This window comes from Pantherophis guttatus, chromosome 2, assembly GCF_059756535.1.
Source record: "Pantherophis guttatus breed Tessera chromosome 2, ASM5975653v1, whole genome shotgun sequence".
Classification (NCBI taxonomy): domain Eukaryota; kingdom Metazoa; phylum Chordata; class Lepidosauria; order Squamata; family Colubridae; genus Pantherophis; species Pantherophis guttatus.
This window is the reverse complement of record NC_142064.1, coordinates 38,649,691-38,665,383: the sequence shown is the minus strand read 5'-3', so window position 1 is coordinate 38,665,383 and position 15,693 is coordinate 38,649,691. Positions and strand designations below refer to the sequence as shown.

General features: G+C 33.6%; 1 protein-coding gene across 6 annotated transcripts in view; it reads right to left on the bottom strand.

Moving 5' to 3' along the window:
• The window catches only part of VCAN (versican), a 101,582-nt gene that overhangs the window by 31,042 nt on the left and 54,847 nt on the right, over positions 1-15,693 (bottom strand). For all 6 annotated transcript variants that reach the window (XM_034441231.3, XM_087885860.1, XM_034441230.2 and 3 more), the window contains 3 exons: positions 4,328-9,454; positions 2,630-2,743; positions 1,175-1,288 (listed from right to left, as the gene is read on the bottom strand). In XM_034441231.3, the coding sequence (XP_034297122.2) occupies positions 1,175-1,288; positions 2,630-2,743; positions 4,328-9,454 (5,355 nt within the window). The remainder of the gene's footprint in view (positions 1-1,174; positions 1,289-2,629; positions 2,744-4,327; positions 9,455-15,693) is intronic.

The window sequence follows — 15,693 nt, the reverse complement described above, 5'->3', positions numbered from 1 at the left end:
TAAAAAAACATTTGTCATCTTATGCTCTTATGTTAAAGAGCTGGATTCTGAATTGTTTCCATTATTAATGAAACTATTAAAATTTAATTGCAATGAATCTAATATTTTGCCTTAGGTTTAAAAAATAATGCATCACAAAAGTACTTTTAGCCTCATGGATTTTTTTTTTCTCCAAAAGCACTTTTAAATTCAGAGCCTTTCACCCAGTAGGCTTAGGATAAAAAGACAAGCCTAGAACCTGCCAGTATTTATGAAATTATATATTTTGTTCTAGTCAGAATAAATCTAGTCACAGTGAGATTCAAAACATTTTCCTACATCTGCTGTTATGACCAAAGAAATACAATTTACAGAAGAATAATTTTCACTCCCTTCTGTTCTTTTTGAACTTTCTTTATTACCTTTGGACAGGACTTCAACCTACGCTGAGAAACTTGTATTTATTTTTAATGCCGTTTTGCCAAAAGTAAATCAGAGATATTTCTTACAATTGAAGGAGTTCAGATTTAGAAAGAAAAGAAACATTGTATTAGCTCAGAAATGTTTTTGCTTTGTTCAGGATTCAATTCAGTGATAAATTTGCAGAGTAGAATTATTATACCATATGTATAGCATAGAAACATCACATAGTGTAACACTATCAAAATTTCACGAAGACTTTTATCGACTTCTTCTGAAAATTTAACATGGCATTTGGGTCAAAAAGGCACGATTATTTTGATCATGCTTTTTATGTTTAAGTTTACATCAGCATTCTGTAAAAATTCCCCAAAGATACAAAAAACTCTCCAAATTCTCATTAAGACTTATTACTGTTCTTAACAAAATACAGTATCTTACAGCATTTAGTTTAGTTTTTGTAGCTGATTAAACTAAATGCTGTAACTAATTACTCTCTTCCTCTCTAATTATCAGCAACAATAAAAGCTTGAAGACAAGAAGAAAAAATAAAGCCTATATAAAGCATGAGTTACTTTTATTTATCCTGTTTTATGTAGGTGTGAAATATGATTCAAGAAAGGCACTATTAAATATTTAGAATAAATAATATAATACACAAAGAAAAAATTGCATTCATCCCATCCCCGAGGCAGATGATTCTTTTTGTCACCTTTCATAGATTATTTTAAAAATAGGATTGAGTTAACTACACATTTCAAAACTGGTCTCTCACCTTTTTCACAAAGTGCTCCAACATAGCTTGGAAGACAAAGACAAGTAAATGTACTGACACCATCAATGCATGTGGCACCATTTCTGCAAGGACTGGATTGACATTCATCTATATCTATTCAAGAAAATTACAAACAAATAATAATGTTTTATAACAACTATTCTCACTTTTACATTGTGTGTGTGTGTGTGTGTGTTATATCAAGTAGAAGAACTTATTAATCAGGCATCCCAATGTATAAACGTAACATTTTTTTCAACATTTGAATATACTTCCCACACAGAGAACTTTTCTAAATGCAGCATATCAACCTGCCCTTGTTAAAAATCATCATAGATCTCTAACCTGCACCTTCAGTTTACCTGTCACTACTTGAACTGCTGGGGGGGAATATATTGCAGCAATTCCTTTTTCAAAAGGAAAATCTGGGTAATTATTGCTGCCAAGTGTCCAACTTGTTCTAACCTGTCAACATGAAACACTGAACTTCTGTATCTCTTAATGGCTGTAGGCATTATCATTCATGCTGTTTATTTTATCTTGCTGCCCATTCAAAATAAATAATGTATGAAGTAATACGTTACAATTCTTCAAAAAGTAGAAATCCAGGTCGTATGGAATAATTAAATAACAGGATATGAGCTACATACCCCATCAGTATAAGGAAATCTATTATTACTAAAATTGCTTCATGCCTTTGGCTGAACGAATCCAGCAAACAAAAAGACCCTTTCTTTCATTAATTTAATAAGCATTTTCATGTCTTCAAAAACTCTTTGAGTTTTTAATAGATTTTATTAAATAAGGATGACATAGAATATTTCTAATTAGATATGGGAAGGTATGGGCATTTTTGAAATATCCTTCCTCCTTTGGTACCCTTTAAATATATTTGATTAAAAATTCAGACTATCTACCTAGTATATATTCCAATATATGTGCAGAGCTCCAGCTGGAGAAGATTATTTTTAAAAACATGACTTCCTGTTTCCAAAGCCCTGCTAAACTGATGCTATGTCTGGAAGCAAATTGGATGCAGCTATTAATGGACACATACATTTGAAATAGGTCAGTATTTTTTTCTTATAGCACCCATTTATCAAAACCAGATATTAATATTATAGTTTGCTTATTTACACCTGGTATAGTCTTTTATTTATTGAAGGAAAAAGGAAAACAGCAACATATAGATAAAATGTCTTACTAGGCAACACCATTATGTAGAACATGAATAGAGAAATATAGCAAATAATGCATGTTTTATAACCCTCATGATACCTATTTTTAGATATTCCATTTGTATGAACATGGATTGCATTTGCTGAATAGCTAGGTGAGTCTCCATCAAGTTGATGATATAAATCTCACTATTGCCTGAACTTTAATGTTCATTACTGAATTTCTTCTCCATATTAAAAAAAAAAAAGTTAAGACAGTCAAAAATTTGTTTCTTACCTACTTCACACCGATCACCACTGAAACCTGGCATACAAGTGCAGATATAGAAAGAGTCACGTGGGTAACAAGTGCCCCCATGCAAGCATGGATTACTTTTACATAGATCTTGGCCTGTAAAAATGAGTTCATTGAAAATAGCTGTATTTTTTTAAAAAAAAAACAACATTCGTTTGTTTCTATGCAGAAAACTTTTCTGAATTTATCTCAAGTGTCGCAATCTGCTACATTAACAGATTAAACACTATAAACATGCAAGCAAATAATTAAGCACACTATGTGGCAGTAACAATAAATCATGCTTTCATAATAGAAACGAAACTATACTACATCAGGAAAAAATATTTTTAACAATATTTTGTTTACTTCAATGATGCTTTGTTTTGATTTTGGCAGTCTTAATATTTTGTTGAGGATTTAGCTGATATGATATGATAATTAATTATAGCCAAAATAGTTAAAACATGTACACAGTGAATGAAACATGTATTATCTGAACGAAGTTAGTTTATGTGCAATGACTGGGTAGACAGAACAACAATTCTTACAGCATACATTTTGTTTGTTATCTTCTCAGTGTGACTTGTGAACTTGGATAAACACAACCTTTCAATTCACATTATATTTAATCAATTTATAAGACATTCTATTTAAAAAAATATCACTCAGAAGTCAAATCATTTTTTGAATCTATTGTCTTGTCAAATAAAAAACTTCTAAGGTTCAATTCAGGTTGTTTTTGTATTTTTAAGTGAAGGTTACATATATGTAAAACTATCACTTATTACTAGAATGACACCCACATATTAAGTAATTATGTGAATCTGTTGTGTCCGAAAGAAGTACACCAGGCCCAAATTGCATGTTTTTAAATATAACTACTGAGCAGATATTCTATGCCTTGACTACTTATTTTGTGCAAAACCTTCAATAGAAAAACTATGAGAATCTTCTCAAATCCTTACCACTGGGAAAAATAATCTAAGCTAAATATGATGGATGTCCACAGATAAAAAGCTAAATAAATAAATAAATAAATAAATAAATTTCACATAGTTTAAATGTCTTACATAGCTGGCTATCCAATTCATGAACCCCTTATCTATAGGAATACCTCATCCATAGTAAAACTGATTTCGCATATTGAATCACACTGCACGTGAAATAATAAAACTATTGCAAATTCCAGGGAAGAAAGCAGACTAGGGAGAAATGGTATTCAGTCTGCTGTCCGGTATGAATAGCTTTCACTTCAAGATCTGGATACAAAAGTGAATTCCACTTTTTCCCACCAAAATGACTATTTCTCTTTCATATTTAGCCACATATGTATTGCTGCATCTCTCAATAACATTACAATTCTGCTAACATTATTGTATTAGTAATAATTTTTCTATTCCAAACTATTGACAAATATTTCACATTTAAATCATGCAACATCTTTTTTTCCCTTCATGCAACCAGTTTTCGGGGTACACATTTGAATGCACAAATGTACCAGGTGAACTAGTTCTAGCTATCATAATAGAAATTGCTGTCACTATTCCAATGATCGTCCAGTTCACATACTACAGTTGTCCATATAATGTGTGACATATGTTATATTCAGTTTATCTTCAGGCAAGCATTTTCTGATAAATGATAAAAATAAATAATTGTGGCAGAGGAAAGGATGCACTTAAATAGCTTCTCCCTTACCTGGGATCTGAATTGCTGAGCCTTCAACTGAGCCTTCACCTTGACCAATCAGGAAATCTGATCCATTGGTAACATCCAGAAGTAAAAATGGTGGAGTTACAAGTTCATTTGCATTTACATCCTCTGTATTTATTGTTTGTTTGTTATAATCAGAAATGCTTTCAGGACCTGAATATTCATTTACAAGATTAGAAGAAATCGTTGTTGACTCTGGTTGGGCTGTTTGAAGTTTCACAATTGTATCTGCAGGTGGTGGCGGTGAGATTGGCCAAACACTGGCTTCCCCATCAGCACCAAAAACTCCACCTGTTTTACTTTCATGTGGAATTGAAGAAGGTATGCTATGTATCCATAACAAACTTCCATCAGCACTATTTCCATCTAACTGATTTAGCTCCTTTAGCTTCTCAGGAGTTTCTTCTTCTAACAGGTCTTCAGTGTCAGAATGAAAAAAGCTTGATGGTACCACACCTTTTGAAAGAAATTCTTCAAAAACAGTTGTTTTTTCTGTAGCATCTTTTGGCATTTCTTTTGTTTCCTGTACATGCCCATCAGATGTAGTTATATTTTCAAGGAAACTGTTCTCCAGTTCCACATTAGGAAATGCTGTATTATTGGACAAATCTTCCAGAACAGGTTTGTAAGTTACTGCTGCGTCAGCACTAACTTCTCTAAAAGTTTCTGGTGCTGGCAAATCATGTTTGCTAGAATCAGTTGATGATGAAGAACTTTGCATGATTTCTTCTGGGTGTTCAGAAACACCATTGAGGAAATGCACGGTCACAGGCAGTTTGGGTATTTGTGTTGTGAGAACCAAGTTCTTCATAACTGTTTCTATTGAATTTGTGAGTTCAGTTTTCATTCCTTCATACACCTTGTAGCTCGTTTCTTTAGATTTTGTTACATTTTGTGAAACAAGCTGATTTGAAGCAGTACTTTCTTTGGGTTGATGTGTGGTCAAAGTTTGTCCTGTTTTTAGGGGCATGTATGCTAGAGTTGAAGGAAGAACCACAGGTTTCTGTTTATCCAACTGTACTTGTCCCCCTCCTGACATGGTGATAATTTCACTTTCATCAGCAACTATTTGATTGTCTGATGGTGTTGGTGGTTCAGATTTGGACTGTATCATTTCTTCAGATTCTTTATATTCAATGCCATATCCTACGTCAGTGGTATTTTCATTAGAACTAATTGGAGATGATATGGTAGAACTGACAAGAAGAGGTAGTGTTGGAAGCAGAATGGATGTTTTAAGTGGATCCTGAGAAATTGCACTTTCTGTTGTGAAAAACGCAATATCTCCTGAACCCACCTCTAATGTTGGGGTATGAGCAGATAACATAGATTCACTGTGTATGAACTTATTACCTACAGAATTTCTTTGATTATCTGTAATTTTATCATCAATTAACATTTCAGGTGTTGTATTTTGAATTTTCATTGCTGATGTATAAATATTATATGTTGAGTGTCTTCCAGGCCTTTCAGTTGTATGATCTATAATGTCTTCAATATTTGCATTTGTTTTCAAATTATCAACATCAATAATTGTTGTTTCATCAAGTATTACTCCATGCCCTGTTCCAATAATATCAATGAAGCTAGAAATATCATCAGAATAATTTCTTTTGAAACCAGCTACAGGGATAAGATCTTCATAGTCTTTTATGTTGTTTGTGGAACTCTCATATGAAAAACTCTCTGAGATGTCACTATCAGATGTTGCTGTCTTTTCATGCTTCTCTGTGTGAGTGTGTGGTCCTTTTTGGGATGCATCCATTGTGGCACCTGTGCTCTCAATGTCTGAATAATGAGGAGGATGAGTTAGAAGTGATAGTTCCCAGTTTGGCAACTGGGTAAATGATTCAGGTTTTTTCTCTATTACGCCTTGCCAGCCAGATCCTTCCCCAGAACCATCATTCAACACTTTGGATAATAAAGTGGTATCTGGTGTTTCTATTGTTCCAGTAGTAGGGGGTTCGATAAATAATTTTGAAGCAGAAGTTTTATTTTCATGCTTTACAAACATCCAGGCTTTCCCTTGAGAAGTTCCATCTGTTGCAGCTAGTACATTTTGTTCTCCCTGGTAAGATTTTTCTTTATTCTGATCATCTTCAGAAATGAACCAATTTATAGTAGATGCCTCACTATGTACAACAGGTAACACAGGAAAGGTTTCATCACTGGCTGAAGACAAATCGTCTTCTAGCATGGATTTGGAATCATCAGTATGCTTCTCAAATTCTTCATGTTGTTCCTCTGAAAAAAGTTCTTCTGAACTTTTAGGAAGAAGAGTGTCAAGTTTTAATGCATTAGAACTTTCTTTTAATGTAGCAGAATTCCCAGGTGCAGTAGTATGAACCATAAAGAATTCATTTTCTGAGCCTTGTTTTGACAAAAATGGAACATTAGTTGCTGTGGTTATTGGTCTATACATTGTAGATGGGGGTGGAAGTGTGTGACTGTCTTTGGCAGGATTAGTCTTTTCTTCCAACCATTCTTCTTTCTCTGCCTTTATTAATAAAGTGCTTGCAGTTTTATCATATGAAGGGGAATATTTCTGTAATGATTCAGTAACGGAATTAATATCAAATTGTAGTTCTTTTGCATGTGGATTAAATTTAGAAGTACCAGAAATTCCTGACTGTTGTGTTACGGATTCTGTTTCTATAATTTTTCTGTTTTCTTCATAATACATTTCTGCTTCCAAATGGGGGGTTTTATCAGAAGCTCTCGTTTCCAATACATTTGGCATTTCCTGTTCCATTTTTGATTTATTAACAAACTCTCCTGTAATACTTTGGTTCACTAATGTTACTATAGTGGTACTACTTATGTTTAATGTTGTAACCAGTGGATGCTGAAATACCATGCTAGGTTCTTCACTTTTGTTTTTTATTTGATTTTTAGATCCTTGTTCCAAAACTTCAGATGAAACTGGTTTTTTTGTAGAAAAGTATGTAATAGAATCTACCTCTCCAGAACCTAGTTCAATCAATGGTAATTTACTATTAATTTCTTTTTCTGTGGGAGTATAATTTTCCTGCATCATACTACTTGTGTCATTAACTGATTCCTCTCCAGAGCCTATATCCACAAGATCAATTGTTTTGGCAAAGGTAGTTGGAGAAATGTTTTTTCTATCTTCTAACTGAAGAGAGTCCATTCCTTCATTTACTATGAATTCAGAACTTTCTTTCTGCAGAGTTATGTTATTTGTCACTACTATAGAATCCTCTGCGGTACTGCTGGAATGTTGTGCAGTCCTATCAGTTTCTCTTGATTCTGGTATTAACTTCATTCCTACATTGATGTCAGGAGAAATGTTTGTCATACTAGATGTTTCAAAGAAATTTGTTTGCTCTTGTATTGTTATAGTTGTTATCACTTCTTTATTTGTCTCCACAACAGACTTGTCACTAAATGGCAATAGCACACTTGCCTCTGATTTATCTGATGCTCTCGTTTCATTTTCTGATACTTGACTTTCTATTCTAGTGTCTGTAGCCTCCCCATACAATTCAGCATCCAACACATCCATTGTATGATTACTGGTAGTATGAATTGCATGATTCAATGGTGGTTCACTTGAATTACTACCTATTTCTTTTCCTTTACTGCTTCCATATTCAGACCTCACTGGAAATGAAGTCTGTGTAGTGGCTTGAGTTATACTATCAATTCTTCCAAAACCTGCATCTAGAAATTGGGAGTCAATACTTACCACTTGGCTGGTAGGACCCCCCAAAAGTATTTCTCTATTAGGTTTCCTCCAAAATTCTCCATCACCAGATTCTTCATTAATGGACAATCTATTTTCTGTGATTTCTTTGGTTTTGAGAGGAGAGATTGTTTGAGTGACAGCTATGGATCCTTCACTCACAACTCTGATATTATCACTTAAGTATTCATTGTTATTAAACAGGTTTTCTGTGTTGACAGCAGTTGAATTCTCCATATTTAAAGACATAGAGCTTGTACTGTCTTTCTTATCCTCCTCCATATTAATTTGATTTTTAGTAGTGCTCAAAATTATTTTGGTAACAGAGTCAGTAGTAAAAGATTCTACAAGACTATGTTCAGCAATAAACATGGTCTCTTTAAACAAAGAAGCAGAAGATTGTGAAGCAGAAGGCATAGGTTTAGGTGGAATAGGATTTCCATCACTTGAGAAAATATCCTGACTAGGATGTTTTTCTTGTCTTCCTGGTTTTATTAATGCACTAGTTGATTTATAACCATCTTCTTGAACAGCTCCAGACCCTTCTGATATATTCAACAAATTAGTACTGGAAGTGGTTGTCAATAAATTTATATAAGAATTAAGTATATTATGTCTAACGTTTGTATTATAATTTCCTTGCAGAACAGAAGTGTCATGTTGAGCTGTTATGTCATCTCCAGGATCTAAGGATACAGTGGTAGTATGAGGTAACCAATCTTGAGTAGAAGCTGTTAGAATTAACTGTTCAGAGTCTTCTTTTAGCTCCATGTTTGTTGTGTGGGGAGAAGCAGAACTTACTGATTCAGGCTGGGCCGTTAAATCTTCTAAGTGTTCTGTTTCAGATTGTATCAATTTCTCATTATTGTCTGATAAGGACTGGCCGTGGAGATATATTATCTCATGAACTTTATGTGTAGTTTCTGAGTCTCCACTAAAGACTTCTTCCATCATATCATATTCTACTCTTAGCTTTTGTGTAGCAGCAGTATCACCAGTTGATTCATTTGGCTGTATTGTGGCCAAGAACTCATTATCAGACACCATATTAGTTTCATTGATATGCAAAAAATTTACGTTTTTGGAATGTGCTAAAATTTGATCACTTCTTGCTTCTTCAGCTTTTATATCTTTAGGTGCAGTGGTCACTTGCTGCTTTCCATTAATAAACTGCAGTGGTGGAGGGGTTGTGATAGCAGTAGTATTCTCACAGTCCACTTCTTCGCTCTCATCTTCATCCAGATGATATATTTCAGGATAGAAAGGGTCAATAATGAGGATATCTTCACCAACATCTTCGGGACTTGCTGTACAGGGTTCCTCAGTGGTTGATTCATCTAGTGGGTGTTCATCTAGTTCATGAGGGATGTGGTAACCAAACAAATCCCAAAGTCCGGGCAATGAATCTGTAAAACAAAGAGCCTTTAATAATAATTTTAGCATTTCAATTTGTTATAAGGTAGTAATTAATCTCATATAAACAACAATACTATGAAATGCATTAAAAGGAAAAATATATCAAATATTCCACATTCATTCAATAAAATGTTATTGGCATCAGGAAGGGTCAATTACTACCTCTTAATTTTTCACAGACATTTCAGTTCTGAAAGACACACCACTGAGCACCTCTAGGCCTTGCAAATACTGCCAACTGCAATGCTGCCATTATACTCCTAACCGTTGAACATACCACAATTATTTTAAATTTGGTTCTCTATCAGTTTTGCAGACCTGGCCTAAACATTAATAGAGGATAATAAAAACTTTTGTTTTAGACATATGTAGATTAGGAAAAAATTTCAATAGGTATTCAAGAGCTATCTACATCAAGTTGGCATTCATTTTTCTTAATCTTTATAATACTGAATTGATATAAAGACAATTTGCAAAAATGAATTTTTCTGGGGTCACATTCCCTCTATTTTACACAAACTTGCAACCATGTTTTTTTTTTTTTTTGTAATATTCAAACAATTCTTCTTCACAGCTCCCTTACAAAGAAACGTTGGCATGATTATAGTAACACCCTGGGCACTTTTCACTCTGGAGCTTGCACATAAAAAAAGCCCCATAAATCTTTAGAATTCTAGTTGACATTATTAATGACTATCTGCTTCACAGTGCATTAGGGATTCTCAAACTTTGAAATACCATGGTCCCTAAACTGATAAATATACTGGTATCTATGACCTTACTTGATAAAATATGATTTCTTACACTGCTGCTAGAATTTTGTTGGTGAAGGGAAGGGACAAAACTGGTAATGAGATTTATATCCAGGCACTGTATGTAGATATAGTGTATTTTGACAATGGCTATAAAATAAGGAAGTCAGGGTTCAGCATATTTTATATGGCATTAAGTCTTGACCTAAAATGTTCAGCAGAATTTCCCAAATAGTATATTATAGCTGGTGAGTGAGATAAATATAGGACTGCATTTTCCATGGAAGCAGTAGTGCTATATAACAATAACACTTTAAGGATCAGTGAATTCAATAGCAAATCTGAATCTTTCAAAGCATGTTTTACTAAAGTCTATGAAATCTTTTACATTTAGCAATTTTAGTAAAAGTTTTTAAATATTTTCCTCTCTTACTGTAATTAATCATCTATTGAAGATATTCATGGTTTAAATAAAAATGACATTTAGGAATGTCAAACATCTAAGAAAGAAAGCAATGAATCAGTGAACACCTAGAAGCAAACAAAGTAATAACCAAAAGCCAACATGGATTTGTCAAAAACAAATCATGCCAGATTAATTTTATTGCATTCTTTGACAAAGTGACAAAATTAGTGGGCCAGAGGAATACTGTCGATATAATTTACTTGGACTTGAGCAAGGCATTTGATAAAGTAGACCATAACCTAGTTCTAGATAAAGTAGAAAAATGTGGGTTAGACAGCATCACGACCAGATGGATTCATAACTGGCTGACCAATCGCACTCAATGTGTAAGTCTTCAATGGAATTGCATCTACATGGAGGGAAGTATGCAGTGGAGTACTGGCCCAGTACTCTTCAACATCTTCATCACTGACTTGGATGAGGGGATAGATGGGGAACTCATCAAATTTGCAGATGACACCAAGCTGGCAGGAATAGCCAACACTCCAGAAGATAGACTTAAGATCTTAGGATCTTGAGCGCTATCTAACAAAATGAAACTCAGTGATGAAAAAAGTAAGGTTCTACATTTAGGCAAGAAAAACAAAATGCACAGGTACAGTATATGTGGCGCCTCACTCAATAGGGGTAACTGTGAGAGGGATCTTGGGAGTCCTAGTGGACAACCATTTAAATATGAGCCAGCAATGTGCATCAGCTGCCAAAAAAGCCAACACAGTTCTAGGCTTCATAAACAGAGGGATAGAATCAAGATCACGTAAAGTGTTAGTACCACTTTATAATGCTTGGTAAGGCCACACTTGGAATACCACATTCTGTTTTGGTCACCATGATTTAAAAAAGATGTTGAGACTCTAGAAAGAGTGCAGAGAAGAGCAACAAAGATAATTAGGAGACTGGAGGCTAAAACATAAGAAGAATGGTTGCAGGAACTGGGTATGTCTAGTTTAATGAAAAGAAGGACTAGGGGAGACATGATAGCAGTGTTCCAATATCTCAGGGGCTGCCACAAAGAGGAGGGAGTCAAGCTATTCTCCAAAGCACCTGAGGGCAGGACAAGAAGCAATGAGTGGAAACAATCAAGGAGAGAAGCAACTTAGAACTAAGGAGAAATTTCCTGACAGTTAAAACAATTAATCAGTGGAACAACTTGCCTCCAGAAGTTGCAAAAACTGGAAGTTTTTAAGAAGATGTTGGATAACCATTTGTCTGAAGTGGTGTAGGGTTTCCTGCCTAGGCAGGGGGTTGAACTAGAAGATTTCCAAGACCCCTTCCAACTCTGTTATTCTAATATCTAAGCATTTTTTATGCTTAGAATCACTAGTGGGAACAGTGTTCTTTCAATCTAAAGTAAAGTATATTTACTTTAGATTGAAAGTGGAAGGTCATTTAAAATTCTCAATGCTGGAAAATAAAAAACTTAATGAGCTGGTCAGGTTAATAAAGAATCCTGAGCAGCCGGTTATCAGTTAATGTCACAGGAAAGAAATCCAAAACGCATCTTTTCTTCAAAGAAGCTGATGTTCATGTATCACTGAAGTCAAGAATCTGGAAAATATTGATGAAAAAAAGTGTCTTCATCTCAAAAGCTGCAAATCTGGATCTATTTGTTTGGAAGTAACTCACTGAAATCAGTGGGACTTCCGTCTAAGAACACATACACCGAATTAAGTGATAGCTAATCTGGTAGTTTAAAATGATATAAAATATTGGTTTACATTCTAATAATATAATAGTTATAATTTATGGTGGTCCATGAGAATAGCACTGGGTCAAAATAAAGTATGAGGTGTTCTGCAGTGCTTCAGAACATAATGTAGCTCACCTCTGTAATTCTTTAAACTAAACTTTAAACTATTAATTATCCACAGATTAATATTTTATATGATTACAAGCGAGTCAGGTTTTTACCCAAATCTTGTAACATTTGAATAAAAATAATCATGACACTTAAAATTAAAAATAATCATGACACTTGGCAATCATATGAGAGTTTTGTCCTTAAGATAAAAATAAAAGTCAAGTTTTGGACTTCTACTTTAGGGGGTCCACTGCTTTACCTTAAGTTCTTAAAACCTTTCAGTGACTGTGTATTGGTTTATATAAGGAAAAGTTTTGAAACTGTTGATATGATGCAAAATTAAAAGTACAAAAACTAACCAGAACCATGAATACGGGAAATATATTTCTTATTTCGAACTATTGGCACAGTAATAACTTCAAAGAAAAACTAACGTTGGAAACCGTTCAGTGGCAAGTAAGATCATGTAACACATGCAATTAATAATAAATATACACATTACTGAGTCCTATTTATTACTTAAGTTGAGTAAAAAATATTTGTTTACTGAGCATTACTTGTTGTTTAGTCAGGCTCAGCTTTTGTCTCAATTTCATCAAGTTATATCAAAGAAAAAATTGAGAAACAAATTCCTTCTGAATGGGATTTAAGAAGATTACTATATTATAATGAAATGATTCCTTCCACTATGAAAATTATACATTTCATATACTAAGACATTGCTGTAATGATCCTCATATTTTATCAGTAAAATAGCTTATCAATGTTAAACATCACATTGTAAAATTGTAAATTGAGAATACTAGTAAATTAAAAAGAAAAAACAAATACAGATGTTGTGCCATATATAGTTCATCAATGATTTTGATTGCTCGCTATAAAGCTAGAAATTTGCAAAGTTAATTATTTAATAAATGACACTAAACTTTAAAATTAGCTCATTCAAATATGTTTGAAAAGTGGCATTGTTTAATAATCATTTAAATATTTCTATTGCATAAACCTATTTACATTTATAGTAGCAAACAAAACATTTGCTCTGACTTTGGTTTAATGTGCAATGACCCATATCTGTGCTGCCTCAGGATATTTCTTCAGAAATAATGATTAGCTTGTATTGTCTATGTCAGACTTCTTTTGGCTCACAAGACAAAATGCTGCAAGAATGCAGTCCCAGGACACAAGAGTTCAGGTAGCAAGACTATGAACTCATCACAAAAGAATTCCAGGGACTGCTATTATTAAACGTTACAACTATTTATAATCATGTTCCTATTTCTTCTGCCTCCTTCTCTTTCAGATAAGGTTGGAAGATAGAGTTTGATAAATTCCTTGATTTGGTAACATCCTGTTCTAGTATCAGCTTGTTCACCTTTGACCATTGTGATCCAAATTTCACAATGTTTCAGAGCAACAAAACGTTTGTGTTTTAATAAAGTCTGAAAAGAGAAATGATTCGTTCCAGTTACATTTTTTTTCTAACAGTGGAAATCTGTATTAAGAGTTTCATCCATGTGAAAGGCATGATTCTAAAAGTTGGTATGAATTGTTTTTTAAAAAAAATAGAAGTGTGTTATACCACTAATTATATGTCTTTGGTTTTGTAAGCTACCCACAATTATTTAGGTGGTGGTACATCAAGTTGTAAAATAATCATAATGACTTATTGGGTTTGTGATACCTTAAAAGCTACAAGGAAACCACTGGTATTTCTATGTAATAACCATGTTTTCTTGGCAACATTGCAAAATACAACACACGTCCCATTTTGGAATAGGCTGTTGCTCTATGTCTGTTATGGCCATTAGGGAAAAAATCCAATCAGATTCTTTAATATAGCTTTTTAAATCTCCCATATGCACTTCTAACACTCTTTCAGCCTCTAATTAGAACTGGGTTACCCAAAATTAAAGCAAACGTTTAGTTATTTTGACAGCTTGACTAAGACTTAGCCTGATACCAATTGGATAGCTTTTGTTAATATAATCTGACAAGTTTAGATTCCCATGGTGAAGACCATCACAAGCAAATTGCCTTCTGACAACTATCAGAAAAGCTTATGGAGGTTATTGAACAGAAGATTTAACACATAGAATTCAAAAATGATTTAAATTCTTTAGGTGTTTTTGATTGGCACTCTAATGTACTGTGTGTGTATACAATCCTTTTCTTTTCTCAAGAACTATAATAAATATTAACTTTAATTGTTTTAGAATTTTGTTCATGATACCTAACAAGTATTTGAAAAACTAACAGTATTTGAAAATCTTTCTCATTAAATATGAACGAAACAGAATACTCAACTGAATGTTAGATGAAATTCGATCTTTACAATAGTAATGAACTATCCAGGGATAGTTCTCAAAAGTAAATGAGGGCTCTTTCTTATTAAAAATGACTAAGAGGGTCTCTACTGATAACTAATGAAATTCTCCATATGCTTCTCACTATCTTTTTTAAAGAATTAGATAGTTCTGCATATAAGATTCATTACTTTTGTCTCTGTGAATAACTAAACAATTAATACTCTGACAAGAGAAAAAGATTTAACAATAAGTCACTGATCCAAATGTACTATCTTAAAATACATGCCCCAATCTTGCTACAAGACACCTTCCTACTTAAGCTATCCTTGATTTAGAAGACTATTGTCCACATTTTCTAGCTTCTGGAGTCTTCAAGTGATCTTTGAACATCCGGTGGCTGGATTTTCAAAAACACAATACTGTGAAAATCTGTGACATACAACTGTAAGTTGTTCACCACCTAGTCCTTGAATCAAAGGGCTTAATTTATTCAAATCAACAAAATGCCCACTTTTAACCCACACATGCAGGTAATATCCAAAGTACAATAACACTCCAAAAAATAGGAAACTCTTTTCATAAAGTAGTTTGTTAGTTTAAGATTGTTTGAAAGCATATATTTTAAAACAAAATTAAGACACAGCTGGTGTGAAATCAATCATTTATGTAAAGATGCTGACTTATAAATTATTTGTAATACAACAAAAGTCATAGTCTCAGTACCTTCTAAACTGCTGTTAAACGACAGCCTCACTTTAAAAGCAATAGCACTTAGACTCATATACCGATTCATAGTGCTTTTACAGCCCTCTCTAAGTGGTTTACAGAGTCAGCCTATGGCCCCCAACAATCTGGGTCCTCATTTTACCCACCTCGGAAGGATGGAAGGCTGAGTCAACCTTGA